The 18,730-nt window shown below is 41.9% G+C and overlaps 1 protein-coding gene across 2 annotated transcripts in view; it reads left to right on the plus strand.

The window, feature by feature from the left end:
* DSCAM (DS cell adhesion molecule) overlaps nt 1–18,730 on the plus strand; it is a 639,047-nt gene that overhangs the window by 111,965 nt on the left and 508,352 nt on the right. For both annotated transcript variants that reach the window (XM_019745768.2, XM_019745769.2), the window contains exons 2-3: nt 5,773–6,090; nt 12,319–12,465. In XM_019745768.2, the coding sequence (XP_019601327.2) occupies nt 5,773–6,090; nt 12,319–12,465 (465 nt within the window). The remainder of the gene's footprint in view (nt 1–5,772; nt 6,091–12,318; nt 12,466–18,730) is intronic.

Here is an 18,730-nt window from a genome sequence, read left to right on the forward strand (position 1 = left end):
CTTCATGATGGTTCTTTCTTTTCTCATTTCTTTAAAATATTTAATATTTAACTGAAGTATGTTTTTAAAGTGTACATATCACAGTGAAATTTTCAGCAGTCGAACACATCAGTGCACCCAGCACCCACATCAAGAAAATGAACACAGCCAGCAGGACCCTCACAAATAGTACTGCTATGAATATTCTGGTGTTTTTTTGATTTTGGTGAGCATGTGCATGCATTTCTGTTAGATAAATACCTAGGGGTTGAATTGTTGAGTCTTAGGGTTTGCATACGTTCAGATTTTGTAGTTACTGATGAGCAGTTTTGCACAGTTATTTTACCAATTTACATTCGCACCTGCAGTGTATGAGGTTCCTGTTGCTCTATATCCTTGAGACACTCAAGATATTTTGTCTTTTCCATTGTAGTCATTGAGGTGGGTGTGTAGTGGTAACTCTGTGTGCTTTTAATTTGCATTTCCCTGATAAGTATTTTTTCGTGTGCTTATTGGCCACTTATATGTTGGCCTTTGTGCAGTGACTTTCCAAGTTCTTTTGCTCATTTTTTATTAGATTATATTTTTCCTATTGACTTGTTGGAGTTCATTGTGTATTTTGGGTATAAGTCCTTGCTCAAATATCTTTTGCTCACCTTTTATATATCAGCTATCCCTGAGGATCCATCTCTGGACGTTGTTTCTCCTTGTTCTTCACTCTCCTTGGTATATCTCACCCAGTGATGGGCTTCAGCTTCCCTTACTATTCAATCTCTCTTTGGGTTCAGAGACCCCTATTTCCAACTTGCTAATAGGTGGTCCAAGGGCAGTACCCCCTTGACCTTAGTGAAATTGACATTGTTGTTTCCTCTGCCCAACCAGCTCTGCCTTGTATGTTCTCTGTTCTTATTCATGGTGTAACTGCAGCCGGGACAAAGGTAAGACAATTAAGCTCGTGAACTCATCCTAGAGAAAGTGCTACATAACTTATTGCTGAATATCATTATGGTCACCTTTGAAGTCCTCCCCTTGGGAAGCTATGCACTGATGCCAGCGCCTAGTTCACCCTTCAAAGCAATTTTGGAACTCTTTCTGGAATGGCCATCAGAGCTGTCATTGTATTACCCTTAATGTCCTGAATGCCATCAAAATGTCTTCCTTTCAGTATTTCCTTTATCTTTGGGTAAAGAAGGAAGTCATTGGGGGCCAGATCAGGTGAGTAGGGAGGGTGTTCCAATACAGTTATTTGTTTACTGGCTAAAAATTCCCTCACAGACAGTGCTGTGTGAGCTGGTGCATTGTCGTGATGCAAGAGCCAGGAACTGTTGGTGAACAGTTCAGGTTGTCTAATGTTTTCACGCAGCCTTTTCAGCACTTCCAAATAGTAAACTTCATTCACTGTTTGTCCAGTTGGTACAAATTCATAATGCATAATCCCTCTGCTATCAAAAAAAGGTCAGCAACATCGTTGAAAATAAGTTCGTGAACTTAATCGTCAGACCTCATATATCTGCTATTAAACTTGGATCCTATTGGCTGTTTCCGTGCTCACTCTCATCACTTCTGTGGGCCTGTCCACAGCTTCTCGTGGTGACATATCAGATACACACATATAGTTCGGCTTTCTCCTCCCTTCACACCATTAGTGCCCAGGGAGGTCTGGGCCACCGCACAGCAGTCTAATTGGATGTCCTGCCTCTGGTCCTCATTCCTCATCTACCCAGTGTTTACTTTCTAAAAACTACAATCTGGGAAATTGCTTGTTTTGTGTCAAAATTTCATTATTGACTCCCAATGGTTTGTTTAACAACTTTATTGAGGTATAATTTATACACAATAAAATTCACCCATTTGTACAATGCAGTGGATTTTAGTAAATTTGCAGATATGTTCGGCCTTCCCCACAGTCAGTTTTAGACCATTTTAATCACCTCAGAAAGAAGCTTTGTGTCCTTTAGTTGTCCCTCTCCTGTGCCCTCACCCTCCCCTCCTGCCCTAAGTAAACCACCCATCTACTTTCTGTCTCTATAAGAGTTCCCTCTTCTGGACATTTCATGTGGATGTAATCATATAGGATGTGTTTTATTGTGACTGGCTCTTTTCACTTAACATACTGTTATGCAGGGTCATCCTTGTCTATAGCATGTGTCAGTATTTTATTTCTTTATTGCTGAGTAAAATTCCATCGTATGGATATACCAGATTTTGTTTACCCATTTTTCAGTTGATGGACACTTGAGTTGTTTCCACATTTGGCAATTATAAATAATGCTGCTTTGAACATTTGTGTACAAGTTTTCATGTGGGCATCACAGATACCTATCAATGGGACTCCCTATTGCCGGCAGAATTAGGCACGTGCTTTTTAGCCTGAGCTCTGACACCCCTTATGATTCTAGATTTCACACTAAGCGTCTGAAATGTAAGCTCCTGGAGATCACCACCCAAGCCTTGGTTGTCAGTGTGCCCCCTTGGCACAGTGCCAGGTTATTAGGAGTTGCTGCATACGTATGTCCAGAGGAAATGAGTATGTATAAAGAACCACAAGTTCCCGCTGCAAAATCGTGCATCAGTGTTCGTTCTGCCCTGAAGTTCCTGTTATCCAGTATCTTCTCACTTCCCCCCTTCTTATGACAATTTCGTGTCCTAACATTGCTATGCCCTCTGCCTAGAATCTACTTCCCCTTTTCCTTATCTTCCCAACATTGGGTTTGTTTCTCTATTAGTTATGCTCCTGTAACATTTTGTGAATAATTCTGTCACAACACTCAGCTAAGGAATTGTCATTGATCTTTCAATGACCATGGACCCCTCTGGACCAAAAAGTCCTTGAAAGCGGTACCATGACTCATACAAATTTTCATTTTTCGGGCCTGGCACAAGGCCTGGTACACAGCAGGTGCCCAGTGAATGCTGTGGTGTGAATGAATGATTGTGTCATTCATTGCTTCCTGTAACGTTTCTTCCTCACCTCTTGTTTTGACCTTGCCATTGGTGAATTTTAAAGACAGCACCATTGAATTCTTTTTCTTTTTAGCGTAGCATTCTTCTTTCTGTGGTTGCTGAGCCTTGGTTATCTCATCTGTTATGACGATATAAAACATGGAGAAATCTGCAAATGAAGCCCTCCTGGTCCCTTCTTCAGCGCCCTCAGTATCGACGGCCCAGGATTTTATGCCCTGAATCTCACCACAAGATTATGCCAAATGTTTTGTTTAGGTTTCTCTTACTAAACTGCAGTTATTTTCAAGGAACTTACACACACACACACACACACACACACACACACACACACACGTAATTCACATTAAGATTGCCTGTGCCCTTACAGGAGGGAACAAATATTAACTGTATTTAAAGTGCATGCCACACTCTGTAAAATGGAATACTATTATTTAAGCAGATGAAGATGGTCCCTTAGATGGAAGAAACAAAAGCTGTTAGAATACAGTTTGGGTTTTCTTTTGCCTGTGGCCATATGATGTGTATCTTAGGGAATCAGTTTATGTTACATTATTAATCCCAGTGGTGTGAAATAGAAAGATTTATGTGAAATTCCTTTAGAAATGTAAGGAGAAGTGACAGTAAACCCCCAGAGATCACTTATCTTTTTAAGTACTAAGATTAAACGTTTATTTTGCATTTTTCTCACAGTCATTTGAATAATTTCACAAGCTGGCTCTTGGATTGTGATTTACTATAGGAAACTATACATTTAATTAGGAAATATTTCTTATATACATTCACATTTTCAAAGACTTGCTATTTTTAACAAGGCTACTTTTAAGATACAAAGAACAAATTAAAATATGACTAAATTTGATTTAGTTCAAATTACCCACAATCCAATTGACAGAAGAGTAATGTGGGGAGGGGGGAAAAAGAACCTGGGTGGAATTAATTAGCCTTGAAGAGTGACAGTTACCTTGTTCCTAACAATATGTTTGGGGTAATGTCAGTTTCCTAGAAAGCTCAAATATAAAAGCACAGTGCTACTATCAGCATTTTTATTTGAGTAGAAAGCCGCAATGTTTAACTAGTAACTAAGCTTCTAATCTAAACCAATTTCTGAGCAGTAATTTTCGTATTCTGATTTATGGAGCATTGCTGAAGCCTTTAGTTATAGTTGGGAGAGAAAGCTATCAAATAGTTACTACTTGACGGACATCCCTTTCTTCTGTTTGAATAAATCTATTACTTTTACAAAGTGTATTTTTGCCCACCATCTTTTGACAAATGACATTCACTGATTCCCAGATCAGAGATAGTCAGCAATGGCCCCAGAGGGCAAACTCATGGTCACTGCCAGTGAGAAAGACCAAGAGAAAGTAGGTGGAGGTTCAAGTAAGCTATCTGGAGGATACTATGTTACTCTCATGGACATAGCTTCCCCAAGATTTGGCCTTGTAGAATAAAGGCAGCCATAGTGTGAAATGAAGTCTTCATCAGAAAGATTAAATGCCGCTTCCATGACCTCCTTACCCTGAATCTTTGGTCAAGTGACAATCCCTCTGAATCTGCAAAGTGGAACCTACACACACCTGGCAGAGCTGTTGTTCACAAGAGTAAATGAATAACACATCTGGTCTCTTGACATTGCTGGTATGACATTGGCCCTAAATGAATGTCATTTTCATCTCTGTCCAGTGAGGTTCTTCCAAGTATCTAGGGCTCCTTTGTTCCTTGCGAAAATGTGACTGGATGGGCATTTGTTTTTAGAAAGTCATATATAAGCACAGATATCTGAGAAGTAGGTCGTCATGGCACTTATAAATATTTTCTTTAGTTTTGGGGTTCTAGATGTTGAGTTACCTCTGTTCACTTAGGTAACACTCCATAACTATTTGTTAAGGAGTGCGACATAGGTGCTCCATAGATCATTTCAAAAGCTCAATGTGTGTGAACAGGTTTGCGGGTGTTTTATTTTTAGTAATTAAAACAAACCATTCAAATAACCAAGATCAAGAAAATAGTGTAGAAAATTACATTACAGAAAATGTGCATCCACTAATATTTACTTGTGAAGTCCGTATAGAACGATGCCATTATGTACAAATCATACTAAGAGAATGAAGCAGGGTCTATAAAAATTGCATATTTTATGTATGTGACATAGTACAATTATATAGATACTGTAGTTAAGGCACGTAGGCAGATGGACCAGAAAAGAAAATATAAAAATTGAAACAAACTGCCATAGTCTGGTGGAAGTAAGTGATGCTTTGATGCTTTTTTCAAGGTTCTTTTTATTATTGCTACGTATTTTCAATTTAGAAAATGCATCGTTGATTGGACACTATTTTCAGAAAGCCAATTTTGTTTTTTAAAATGCTTTACATGTGATCTTCAATTTTAATTAACAAAAATTGTAACTCACTTCATTCAAAATTCGCTCTCAGCGTACCTACAGACCAGAGCCATTTGATCCTAGCAACTTCATCAAGGCATTCATTCACTTAGCTTCTCCTTAGTCCTCCTTACTGGATGTTAGGCTCTGTGCTCTTGGTCACAGTGTGAGCGAAACAGTATGTTGTTCCCACGAGACATTTGCTTTAGAGGGAGACAGACAAAAACTGAATACAAAATACATAATAGAGATTCTGAGAGTGGAAATGAGGATGGTGCCTTATTTTCCAGCCCCAGCCTCTCTGTCTGGAGTAGGTCATGCAACTCAGAATTATTTCATTTCAGTTGAGCCTTGCGATGATTTCAGTCAGCCTGAAACCAGGCTGACTGAAGGTCAAGTTTAGAAGGCGTGCTTTACTGACCGATGCTTGTGTTGTCTTCTTGTAGTTTTCAGCGACGACCTTCACTCCAGCCTCTACTTTGTCAATGCATCTCTGCAAGAGGTAGTGTTTGCGAGCACCACGGGGACCCTGGTGCCCTGCCCTGCTGCAGGCGTCCCTCCTGTGTCTCTCAGATGGTACCTAGCGACGGGCGAGGAGATCTACGATGTCCCTGGGATCCGTCACGTCCACCCCAACGGCACTCTCCAAATTTTCCCCTTCCCTCCTTCAAGCTTTAGTACCTTAATCCATGATAATACTTACTATTGCACAGCTGAAAACCCTTCAGGGAAAATTAGAAGTCAGGATGTCCACATCAAGGCTGGTGAGTACCTCAGGTGTGACTCCTCTGCACCTGCTGGGGGGACGGGCGGCAGTGACACATGTTACAGCTCCAGCAGCTGGGGACCCATGAGAACCCTGTCCTCAGTTCACTGGGACCCTGCTGATGGCTCCCTTGAGAGGTTCTCTTGACTGGATTTCAGAGTGCCTGACATTGGTGGAACACAAATGTGAAATGACTGGTTCTCACCCTCAATGAAACAAATATGCAGATGCCTGTAAATAACCCCCTTTGCCTTTTTTCTTACTGAGGTGTTTTAATTTCTATTCAACATTTTTGCCATTTGAACAAAGACCTGTCAATAAAAAAAAAGTTCAGTGCATTTGTAACCCCTTCTAACTCTGCTTCTTTAAATCACTGAACACTGGACAATGAAAGAAACCTTTCTGGAGGACTAACAGGAAGTTTGTGATCTAATTCTTGGGTGAGTTCTACTGTACTTACTAACTATTCCTTGAGCTTCGTTATGGCTCAGGCCTGTGCCAGGTCCAGGGAGTTGACGAGGTGAAAAATACGGTTCTGCCCTCCTGGGACTCGTGTCCTAATAGGGGAGTCAGACATGGACACAGAACGTTGGGTCAGAGTTTATGATGGAACATTGGCCTCTGCTCCAGGCACTGCGATAATTGCCGAGGTACTGTGGGAAAATCGGGAGGGAAAAATAAAGCCCAATACAAAAACGCCATCAGCTGAGAAGCAGTGAAAACCCTGCCATCAGTTTGACCTGACACGGCTGATGGCGCCTTCGAGATGCCAGCATCTCTTGCCGATTTCAATGTGCTGTACACCACTGGAACTAAAACTTGGAATCAGTGATATCTAGTTGGTCGGGTCTAAACTCTACCCCAAACTTACGCATTTTGACTAATTGATACTCGGACTCAAACTTTCAGTGTCTCAAACCTAGTGCGTTTGTTTCCTTTCCACTCTTGGTTCCTGCCCTCCCCACACTCTGTCCTAGAGGTGGGCAGCAGACGGAGTGGGGAGGAAACAGGGAGAAAAGAAGACAATGAATTGAGCTGGAATACAGCCATAGCACCAATGTGTATTGTAAGCGAAGCAGAGTCAGTCTATTATCCTTGCGGTCCTTGTGAAATAAAAAAGGCTCTTCTAACATTTTTGACTGTGTCACATGTTGCTGCAATGCCATCGATGAATAAACCTTGAATCATTTTGCTCCTTTTAACATCACGATGTATTTTTTTAAAAATTGTCGTCGCTACAAGTCAACCCAGGAATACAAGCCTGAGATTCACAGACATCAAAAGTTATCCATGCAGGACGTATTGTGTCATTCTATAGATTGAACAAAGCGCTGAGAAACAAACACACAGCTAGACTCCAGTTAACAAACAGTGTCTTAATTTATTTTTTTAAAGCCTAGCCTTTCAAATACTATCGTACACAGACATAACGTAATGCAGGCAAACACAATGTGACTTTGATTGCTGTCTCATACACCCGATAGCTGGAGGAGCTTTGCAGTAATTTCTGCAGCAACGAAGAGGTGCTACTTGAAGACATCACAACACGAACAAAATACAAAATGTGTCTGAAAGCCTGCATGGGATCTCTTTGATGTGAGCAATCAAACATTAGACTGTGACTCATTCTGCCAGCGAGTCATTTTCCCAACTATATTTTGATCTCCATGACATGCTCGTGAATTCCAACACTTACACCAAAGTGCACTTAAGGGAGGAAGGAAGAGATTGGCTTTAATCAAGAGATATGAGAAATTGATACCCCAAATAATTTAAATAAAGCAAATGAAGTTTGTGTAGGAACCTCTCAACCTGCGCCTGGGGAATTTAGTGAATGCCTTTTACCTGGCAGACTGAAGATTTTAATGACGTGGCATCGAAACGTAGTTTTAAACTACAAAGCACCACATATAGAAAAACCTGGAACTTCCAACAGCTGTACTTGTATGTGTTAGTCTGCTATTTCAGTCTCGACTTTCCTGTCAGATAAAGGAATTAAAAGCTCACTCCTGCTTTAACTGCAGTTTCTAAATTTGTCATAGGACAGATTGTTTTGCACGACAATTTTGGCGGGTAGAAACCCCACCGTCTCATCTGCGTCTATGCTGCCTGTCCCCTCCCGCACAGATATGTCATTGCTGTGTGTGTGGCATTCTTCGCGCCTGCTGCCCTCCTGGATCTGAGGCCAGCACACACAGGACTCCTGTGTCAGTTCGAACTTACAGGATGGACAGTCACATTGCCCCAATGAATATTTTTCCTCAGTTAATTTTACTTCTTATTATGAATACACTTTGGTTGTAATAATCTTTTACATGTTTTTATTGGGTGCTTGAAAATCTGGTTTCCCCAGTTTTATGCAGCTGCTAGTACAGAACTGGACAGCTACTCAGAACGTCAGGCAGGGATGTTTTTGTTACCCAGTGACGGCTGTTGTGCAGGTTTGAGGAGCATGAGCACTGACTTACGGGGCATCCCCATGTCTCAGGTCATCTTAAATGTCTCAAGGTCCCCCGAGATTGGCATTGGGATTTTCCTGGAATAATCCCTTGGGTAGAATGGCCTTCAGATCGCTCCTTTGACAGTACAGAAAATTCTCATTCTTAATGGTTTTCATTGACTTGACCGAGGTCTGAGTGCCAGCAAAAGAGGAAAGGGTCACTCATCATGTCTCATTGATCAGCAATCCTAGTTCTCGTCTCAAATTAAATACTTTCTTGCCTTTTCCGTTCTAAGGCCTGGAATGCAGATGGACCCCTTGAAGTGGCTCTGGCCCTGCCTGCTCTGTTCACTAGGGAGCAAATGGTGATCAGCTCTATGACCTTGGGCAAGCTAAACAATTTCTAGTGATTGCCTTTTCCTTGGTAAACTGTGGTTAATAACAGATGACTGGGACTTCTGAGGATGGCCAGGATGAAGGAGCAGTCCCTGGATTTCATCTTTTATCGGAAACAACACAATAAACACACAAAATATATAAAGTAACAGTTCTCAAGAATGGCCATCCCATAGTGAAGGAAAGCGATCCTTGAGAAACTGGAAAAAACAACTGAGCCCCATGAGTGCCCCAATTTACTGCCTTAAGTTTCCAGATGTGGGACGCAAAGACCGGCCCATAATTTTTATAAAAGTTTTATTCATGATTGCCTCAAATTAGAAGCAACAAGGATGTCCTTCAGTATGTGAATGAATGACAGACTCTCTCCCTGACAAAACGTTAAGACAGGCTCCTCTGAACTCTCTTCTCGACTAGTTGTTGACCTTGACCTTTTGTGTCTGTCCTCTCTGAGCTCAGTTTTAGCGAGTCCTGCTAAGTAAGTCATTCCCCGACCTTTGATAGGTGACCACTCTTGATATCTGATCAAGTCTGCATTTCCCCCTTTGATGTGCAAGTCTTCAGCCCGCCTTTAGCAGGAATCCCTTACCCTTTGAGGTCTCTTCTTAGTAATGTTCTATCCACTGGCCCTCTCACTCTGCTTGTTGGTTCTTTCTCGCTCTCTAAATCCTCATGTGTTCTTGCTGTATTCAGAGTTGAGCAAAAATTCTCCCTCCTATTGGAATAGTCATAACCCCTATTGCAAAAGTCTTAAATAAAGTCTTTCTTTACATTTTAAGAAATATAAGAATATTTTTTCTTTAACAAGAAACTGTGGTCCATTTATATGATGGAATATTATTCAGCGATAGAAAAAAAAAGAGCTATCGACACATGGAAAGACGTGAAGTGACCTTAAATGCATATTGCTAAGTGAAAGAAGTAAATCTGAAAGGCTGCATATTGTATGATCCCAACTCTATGACATTTTGGAAAAAGCAAAACTATGGAGCCAGTAAAAGGCTCAGTGTTTGCCATAGATGGAAGCAGCAGGATGAGTAGACAGAGCACAGGACATTCTTAGGGTAGTGAAACCATTCTGGATGATAGATACCTTCATGGCAGATCTGTGTATAACACAGAGTGAGCCTTCATGTAGCTATGACCTTTAGTTGGTAATAATGTATGAATATCGGTTTATTAATTGTAACACATGTATCACACTGACGCAGATGTTAGCAATGGCAGGAACTGCAGGCAGGGAGGGGGACTATATGGGAACTCCCTGTCCTTTCTGTAAAATTTTCTGTAAACTTAAAACTGATCTAAAAAAAAGTTTATTCCAAAACACTGAAGAATTCTTCAAGTAGCTTCATATACACATGGAGTCCCCAAGGGAGTGGATGATATAACCAAAAAAAGTCGAAGAAATACTGGCCACCATGTTCCCAGTTTGATGAAAACTATAAACCCACAGGTCCCAGGACCTCAGGGAAACCCCAAATACGAGCCATATGAAGAAAATTTACCAAGGCACTTCATCGTCAAATTGCTCGGAACCGATGACGAAAAGAAAACGTGAAAAGCAGCCAGGGGAAAAAGAGGACACATTACACACAGAGGAACAAAGATGCAGATGGCACCAGATTTCTTGTCAGAATCAATATAAGAAAACAGTAAAGCAATATCTTTAATGTCCTGAAGGAAAAGTAATCTGTAAATTTAGAAAACTATATGCAGTATAAGTACCTTTCAAAAATACAGGTGAAATGCAAGCGTTTTGGACACACACAAGCTGAAAGAATTGATCAGCAGCTGACTCACTCTACTAGAAACCTTAAAAAAAAAAAAAAAAGAGTCTTACAATCAGAAGAAAAATGACACCTGATAGAATCTTGGATCTACTCAAAGGAAAGAAGAATAATGAAAATGGTAACTACAGGAATAAATAAATCATATTTTTTGTTATTTAAAACCCTTTAAAAGATAGTTGATTGTTTAAACAAAATAGTAACAGTGTCTCAAGGGGATTGTAACACATGTGGCAATGATAGCATTAAGGTCTGGATTAAAGACATACAAGTATAATATTTTAGAGTTCTTTTAAAATATGGGAAGTTGTATAATATCATCTGAATGTAGATGGTGATAAATTATAGATGTATTTACTACTGGTAACCAGAGACTCATGGGTAATAAGCCAACGAAGTAGAAAAAATGGAACTATTATAAAAATACTCAGTCCGAAACAAAGAAGCAAAGAACAAGAGAAAGGAAACTAAGAACAATATGACATTATTTACCTCTGTTTGTGAGGAGAGTTTCCCTTTAGAAATGACTCCTATCTTAGTCTTTTGAAATTAATTTCATGCCAGATTTCTGGACACGTAATTGTCCAAAAAGTGACTCAAATTTGAAGAAAGCTGATTCGATGATAAGATAAGTTTCTCTGTGGCTATCTTAGCAAATCAAAGATTTACAAAATTCGACCTGGAGGATTCTCCTGTCCCAATCCTCCCTCATCTCAAATTTGAGGAAACTAAAGCTCTGGAGAAGGAAGGAAGGCTTGCATCCATATTTATAGAGCTGAGGGAGACGACCTGGATTAGACACAGATGTCTCCTTAGGTCTTGGATCCATGCAGCTTTAGCAAACTTGTCCATGATTGCTTCATCCACATGAACCGATCAAGTCTTCACAATCACCCTGTGTGGTTGATATTTTTATCAGAATCTCCATTATATAGGTGGCAAGAGAACTTAACTTGTCCACTCTGTGAGTGGTAGGGCTTGGATTTGAACCCAGGCAGTTTGGGGTACAGGGTGGGCAGTGAACCCCAGCACCTCCCTGCCTCTAGCCCAGATATCTCATTCCTGGAAGTCCCCTCTGAGCTACTCCAATATTGGGGGTTTTTGGGTGGGCTCCCTAATCATCATCCTTCCCTAAGCAATGGGAAGCTGAACAATTGTTTCCCAAAATGCTTTGCAACTGTCATTAAAAAAAAAAAATCACTTCCAAAGAGTTAATTGTCACATAGTTTTCAAGGATTTCCAGGAGAGGTTGCCTTTGTTGAATTTTTAAAATTCTTTTTCTTTATAGTCTGAAATTGTTTCCTTGGCCCTCAGAGGACATAGAGAGCTGTTTCCTATCATAAGTTCTCTTAAGAAGCTACTTCCCATATCCAGATGCATTTAGTGGGTAGATGAACTCTTTTTACATATGTACACTGTTACCCTTCAGTATATAGTGTAGCTTATTTTAATGAAATGAAAGTCTTTAAGAAGGGAAATGTGCGTTGCTTGAACTTTCTTCCAATACAATTCATAGATGTAAGATGCATGTACTGGAATGAGATACTACTCTCAGAATGAGCCAGTGGACTGTGTTACCGATGCTTCTCTTGCCTTCCAGTTTTACGGGAGCCCTATACAGTCCGTGTGGAGGACCAGAAAACCATGAGAGGCAATGTCGCGGTCTTCAAGTGCATTATCCCCTCCTCGGTGGAGGCGTACATCGCCGTCATCTCATGGGAGAAAGACACTGTTTCACTCATCTCAGGTAGGCTCCGCGCTGCCAGGGCGGAGGGCGCCGGCTCACCTTCTCACAGGCTGTTCAGATATCCAGCCAGGGTCTCTGCCAATGAGTTCATTACGAGTAAGAGCTAGTGTACTTAAGGTGGCCGCTAAATTATGATCAAATGCGACATCAGTGTTTTATATTGGTTTACGTGGCTCGATTGAGGAGAATTTCAGTGAATTGACAGATGGATAGAAATTAGTGACTTGAGTTATACCTGATAGCCTGCATTTTACTTTTATAAGGAAATTGTGGTTGTATTTCTGCTCCTGGAAATAAGGAAGTAGGATTATTGTGTCCGTGAGAGACTTCAGTGATACTCAGCCCTGATATTCTGCAACTGATCTCTAGAAATCGGGAGCCCTGGTCTCATGCTGTTTGATTATGTGGTATCTCTGACTTCTTCTTTGAATATCCTAGTCACAATACTATGCAACACTGAAATACATTGGTATGAAAGTAATTTCTTGGCTTATGTTTCGTGTCTAGAAATGACACAACTGAAATGTAGCTTTTAAGAGGTGCGGTACTTCTTCTCTCGTGGTTTTTGAGTTCTTGCTGTGTGCTCTTTCCCACAAAGGGCACGTAGGTACACTGCCCAGCTTTCCTGTTTTAGAAGTCTTTGGATAGTGAGTGTCGGCTGCTTTTGGAAAAGAGTTGTGCTGAGTATAATGAATTATAAATGGTTGCCTTTCTTTGTATGTTCTGTATAGTATGCGTTTGGGCACACACACACATTTTCATGTAATTCTTGAATACCATCCAAGTTTTGCCAATTTATAGAGATAAGAAATTAGAACTAAACTCTCATGGTGACACAGCATTTTTGTTCTTCGGCTTATTGATTTGCTAGACAGAATATTTTCTGTTCAGAAACAATGAAAAAAATCATTAAACCAATAAAAAGTCCAAATTAAAAATTAAATCTTTGGTCTTTAAAAGTACATTATAGCCAAGTAGGATGTAATAGATGCTTTTAGCTTTCCTTAGTATCCTCTTCACAGTGAACGTGACGTTCTTCACACTTCACTGAGCAATAAATTCCTTGCTGTTATTTTTATTCATCATCATAATTTGTTCACTTACTGTATTGAAAAAATAATAAGCCTAAAAACTGAAATATGATTGAAATAATCAGAGTAGAGACTCACTTGTACACATTATTTACTAATTATTTATGATATTAATTGCTTCTCTTTAGAAGTCATTTTAGTTTCTTGATGGGAGAGGGAGAGATTGGATGACAAATCCATCTGGCTGTGAGTTTAGGGATGGGAAGAATTTGGGACAATATTTACAGTGTCCCCCCCTCAGGGACCCAGGCTGTTGGAGGCTCTGCTTACTTACAACAGCCATCAGAGAACCTCAGGCCTCCCTGGTAGGGGAAGAGAACAGGGAGAATTGCAAACTGCTTCTGTGTGCTTCCACGTGGAGGTGACATATGTCATTTCCGTTCATGTTTAATTGGCCAAAGCAAGTCACATGGCCATGTCCGACTGCAGTGGGACATGTGCCTGGTAGGAGAGAACAACTGACAATCTGGGTGAGAAGTCGAAATATCTACCATGAGGTTTTATAGATCTATATGGATATCTATAGCTAGATCTTATATAGGTTTTTAATATAGGTTATATATAAAATGTAATGTGTGTGTTCTTGTGTTTCCTAGACATCTTTAATTAGAACTGTACTCACATGCAGGTCTCATCTTTTTGCAATCTATGTGAATAGACTTTTTTTTCCCCTCAAACATGAACCTAATTAAATAAAACAAAAGGAGTTTTCCATCTGGTGAGTGCAGAGGATGCTGACATGCAGAGTCAATATTGTGCTAATAGGAACTGATAACTCACATGTATTGTCCTCAATCACATGTTAGAGCTTTATGCTTTGGCAAAATTTAAAAAATAACAGGTACCATGGATAAACACCTGGCTTTTCTTTACCACAAAAGTATCTAGAAACCAGTGTAGCACAGGCTTTTATCACATTTAGAAACACATCAGTAGCAAGTTTTGTTTGTAAATAAGTCATTTCACTAAACACAAGTTATTCTCAAGACTCTACATTGCAGAAATGATGATGAGAGAGAGAGAGCGCTGTTTTTACACTCAGGTAGTTCAACATGAGAACAAGGCTCCCAAACAGCATTATGATCCAGAGACAGTCTGAAAAGTCAGCCTTATGATGTGAGTTGCTGTGGCTTACTGTGCGACCCTGTTCCCAGAGCCTGAGCCCCACCCACTGATACTGCTAAAAATGCCCAGGGAAGGAGGTCATGAAGCCACCAGAGATGACACAATGGTATCTGGGGATCTTAATAAATAAACCAGTTTGGGATGGTTTAGGTGAAGAAGGATTCCATTTCTCTCTGGTGGCATGGACCCTGAGTGCGGCAAGGCATGGAAACCACACCGGGACAGGGAGGCTCAGAGGATGAGCCTGGTTGGGACCTCCCTCCTCTGGGCCTCAGATGCCAAGTGATGGGGGAGGCGCTTTTATTTTGGAGGATTCACACTGTCCAATTTCAAAACTTCCTATAGAGCCACAGTAATGGAGACCACGTGGCATTGGTGCGGAGAGAAAAGCATGTAGTGCAATAGGACAGAGTTGAAAGTCCAGGAGGAAATAATTACATGTGTGGTTCACTGAATTTTATTAAACTATTTACATACAATATTATATTAAGTTTCAGGTGTATACCACTAGTAATTCAACACTTATATACCTTACGATGTGATCACCATGGTAAGTCAAGTAACCAGCGGTCACCGTACAAAGTTATTAGGATATTAACTCTATTCCCTGTGCTGTGCCTTACATCCCATGACTTATTTTATAACTAGAAGCTTGCGCCTCTCAATTCCCTTCACGTTTTTCCCTTCCCCCATCATCTCCACTTGTGCAACCATCAGTTTGTTCTCTGTCTCTATGAATCTCTGTTGTTTTTTAGATTCCACATATAAGTGAGGTCATAAGGTATTTGTCTTTCTCTGATTTATTTCATTGAGCATGATATCTTCTTGGTCTATCCATTGTTGTTGCAAATGGTAAGATTTCATTCTTTTTAAAAAATGTCTGAGTGATATTCCATTGTTTATATGTATCACATCTTCTTTATCCATTCACCTATTGATGGGCACCTTGATTGCTTCCATATCTTGGCTGTTGTACACAACGCTGCAGTGAACATAGGGTGCATTTGTCTTTTTGAATGTGTTTTTGTTTTCTTTGTATAAATATCCAGAAGTGGGATTGTTGGGTCATATGGCAGCTCTAGTTTTAATTTTCTGAGGAACCTCCGTACTGTTTTCCATAGTGGCTGCACCAGTTTACATTCCCACCAGTGCACACAGGTTTTCTTCATGTAAATTCCGGGAGTGGAATTTCTGGGTCTGACTCTAGGGGGCGACCTTGAACAGCACAGAGGCCCCGGGCCTGTGGGGCATTTGGGAGCTCCAGGAGGCCATATGCACAGCAGGTGGTCTCTAAGACATTAATGGGTCTCTATTTTGTAAGTAAACTGATAACTGAGTAACTCCTTGTTGCGTTAGTTTAGATTTAGTCATTGGCAGTGGCCATCAGCCCACCTTTCTCTTCCTGGAATTCCAAGACCTCTCAGCCTCCAGGGAGTCTGGCTGGGAAATTTGTCCCAAGAAACGTGCACACATCACTTCCCTTAGCTCTGAGTCTCCACATGGAGAAGAGCAAAGAGCTAAATCAGCCATGAATCTGAGCCTGTGTAAGTGTCCTCACACAGTAAGTTGGGCGTAGGAGAAGGTGGTAGTGCTGGCTGATGTGAGCAAGCTAGGAGTTCATGGCGGTCACAGGAAGGTCATGGCGCTCTGTCCCCACTCAGGGCTGGGCAGGAAGCTGCCTGTGCAGGCCGAGGTCTGTCTGCAGCGGCACTTTGGCTCCACCCCTCAGCCTCTGGGCCCAGAGCGCCCCCTTGTGGGAGGCAGGAGCAGCAACAGACTGCTTTTAAGGGGTGAGCCTTGCGCTTATGCACAGGTCCCAGGCGAGGGCGAAGGTAAATGGCCATTTGTCCTGGGGGCATTCCTTTCCTACGGAAAAGAAAAGTTGCTGTATTCCTCTAAAAAGAAACGAAATGGTTTCGATTGGCGTGTCTTATTAATTTTTGCCCTTTATCTTGATTGAGGAAACACATGGCTGGGTTATGTTCTCGTAGGGGAGAGTAGCACCTGCCAAGTGTCTGGGTTTCAAGTGAGCCGCGCAGTTTCGCTGGCCGCTGTTCCAGCAGCTGCTGTAAGAGCTTGATGCATTGATTTCCCTCCGCGGGAGGTTTAAGCTGTCCTGACTCTAGGCTCCGGAATGGAGTGATGCCTGTTTGTCATACAGGGTCACTAGGTCACCGACATTAAAAACGTAAATAAGTTCATTTATTTTAAACAATGTTTGGAAGGAGTACCCCAGGGGTCTTGTTATGGACTCAATGTTTGTGTCCCCGGGAAATTCATATGTTGAAGCCCTCAAACGTGACGGTATTTGGAGACGGAGCCTTTCAGAGGTGATTAGGGTTAGATGAGGTCATGAGGGCGGGGCCTCCGTGATGGGACTAGTGTCCTTATAAGAAGAGACACCAGAACTCTCGCTCTGCCACAGGAGGACACAGCGAGAAGGCTGCTGTCTGCAACCCAGAAGAGGGCTCTTACTAGAACCCGACCACACTGGCACCTTGATCTGGGACTTCCAGCCTTCGGGACTGTCAAAAATAAATGTCAGTTGTTTAAGCCACCCAGTCTGTGTTTGTCATAGCAGCCTGCGCTGCCTAAGGCAGGCCTAGGCGTAGGGATCCATAATTCCTCAGGGCAAGGAGAGGCTCCTGGGGTCTGATGCCGCAGTCCCTCTGCTTTGCCACCTACCTGGGCTCTTCACCTGGGCCACCAGGTGCCCCATGGGTGACGTCACTCTCAGACGGCGGGACAATGTGTAGAGGAAACCTGTCTCGGGGACAGGCGCACACCATGGCATGTGATGTCCTCAGCGATGGACACTGACATCCTTACTGGGATGCATCCTGACTCCCTGCCTCCTTCCTTAATTAAGATGAACTAGCAGAGACACATGTGGTGCTGTCTGGGTGCATTTTTAATACATCCTACCATTGCTCTAAGGCAAAATGAGAGCCTTTCAAATAGCAGAATATTCATGGAGTCCGATAACAAGGGAGTAGTTTGGACAGTGCTGTGCCCTCGGGGAGTTTGCTGATGTGGAGATAGACACGTAAGACCTCATCCTGGAAAAGAACAATATCCACAGCTTCATATGTGGGTTTCACTCCGGCCTATTGTGAATCTCTTCCCGATCAGGGAGGCCTGCAGTGAGAGAGCCCAGTATTCTGTGTCTGTTTTCGCTGATAAAATTCTGGAATCTCACTGAAGGTTCAGCTACATTAACATCAAAGACACAGCCCAAGGGTAACCAGATTTGGAAAATGGAAAAAGCAAACATTTTCCTCTTCCCAGAGAATGTGCCATCCTCTTCAGTGCTGGCCCAATCTTCTCTTCCTGTATTTCCCATCTGAGCATCTCTGCTCATGACGACTCAAGGAGAATTTTATCTCTTAAGATCAATGAGCTCAAGTCCAAGGATGATAGTTTTCTTCGTGTGTTTTGGGTAAACGTGAACAATTTTCTTCTCACATTAAATATCAAAGGACATCAGCCCAGCACTTCACAGAATACACTTGTGGCTGTCCTTGGGTGTCGCATCTGGGTCTGGTCATCCTAGATAAGGCAGGGTCTGTGTTTTAAGGGGCATTCCCCTCTCAGCCCCCCGCGGAGAGAGTTCTGCTCTTAGGTGCCCCTGGGAGCGACAACTGTGCACTGTGGGGGTGTGGGAACTACCACAGGCCTAGGGGCAAAACACTGCAGGAACGAACGCACACCCTCCATCGATTTTCTGGGGAGGGAGGGTAAAGTTTCACAAAAGAGATGGCCATTGAAGAATGTCTGCGTTTGAGGATGGGGAGACAATTACATTGCAGGAACCCTCAAACCAGTTACATGAGGTTTTCCTCAAGAATGCTCCTGCAAACTTAGACTATGAGCAGATCTGATAGAATCTACTCTCTTTTGAAGGGAGAGAAGCACAGCTAGTGGGAGCAGCAAAGGTTGTGCCACGCTGTCTGTGGTTCTGCAGCTGTGACACACAGCTCTGGGAGCCCATGTTCCCTTTTTCTAAGGCACTTATATTTTAATTTTGTTCCTAGTCACTGAGCATTTTC

The sequence above is a fragment of the Rhinolophus sinicus genome, linkage group LG01 (assembly GCF_036562045.2).
Source record: "Rhinolophus sinicus isolate RSC01 linkage group LG01, ASM3656204v1, whole genome shotgun sequence".
Lineage (NCBI taxonomy): Eukaryota > Metazoa > Chordata > Mammalia > Chiroptera > Rhinolophidae > Rhinolophus > Rhinolophus sinicus.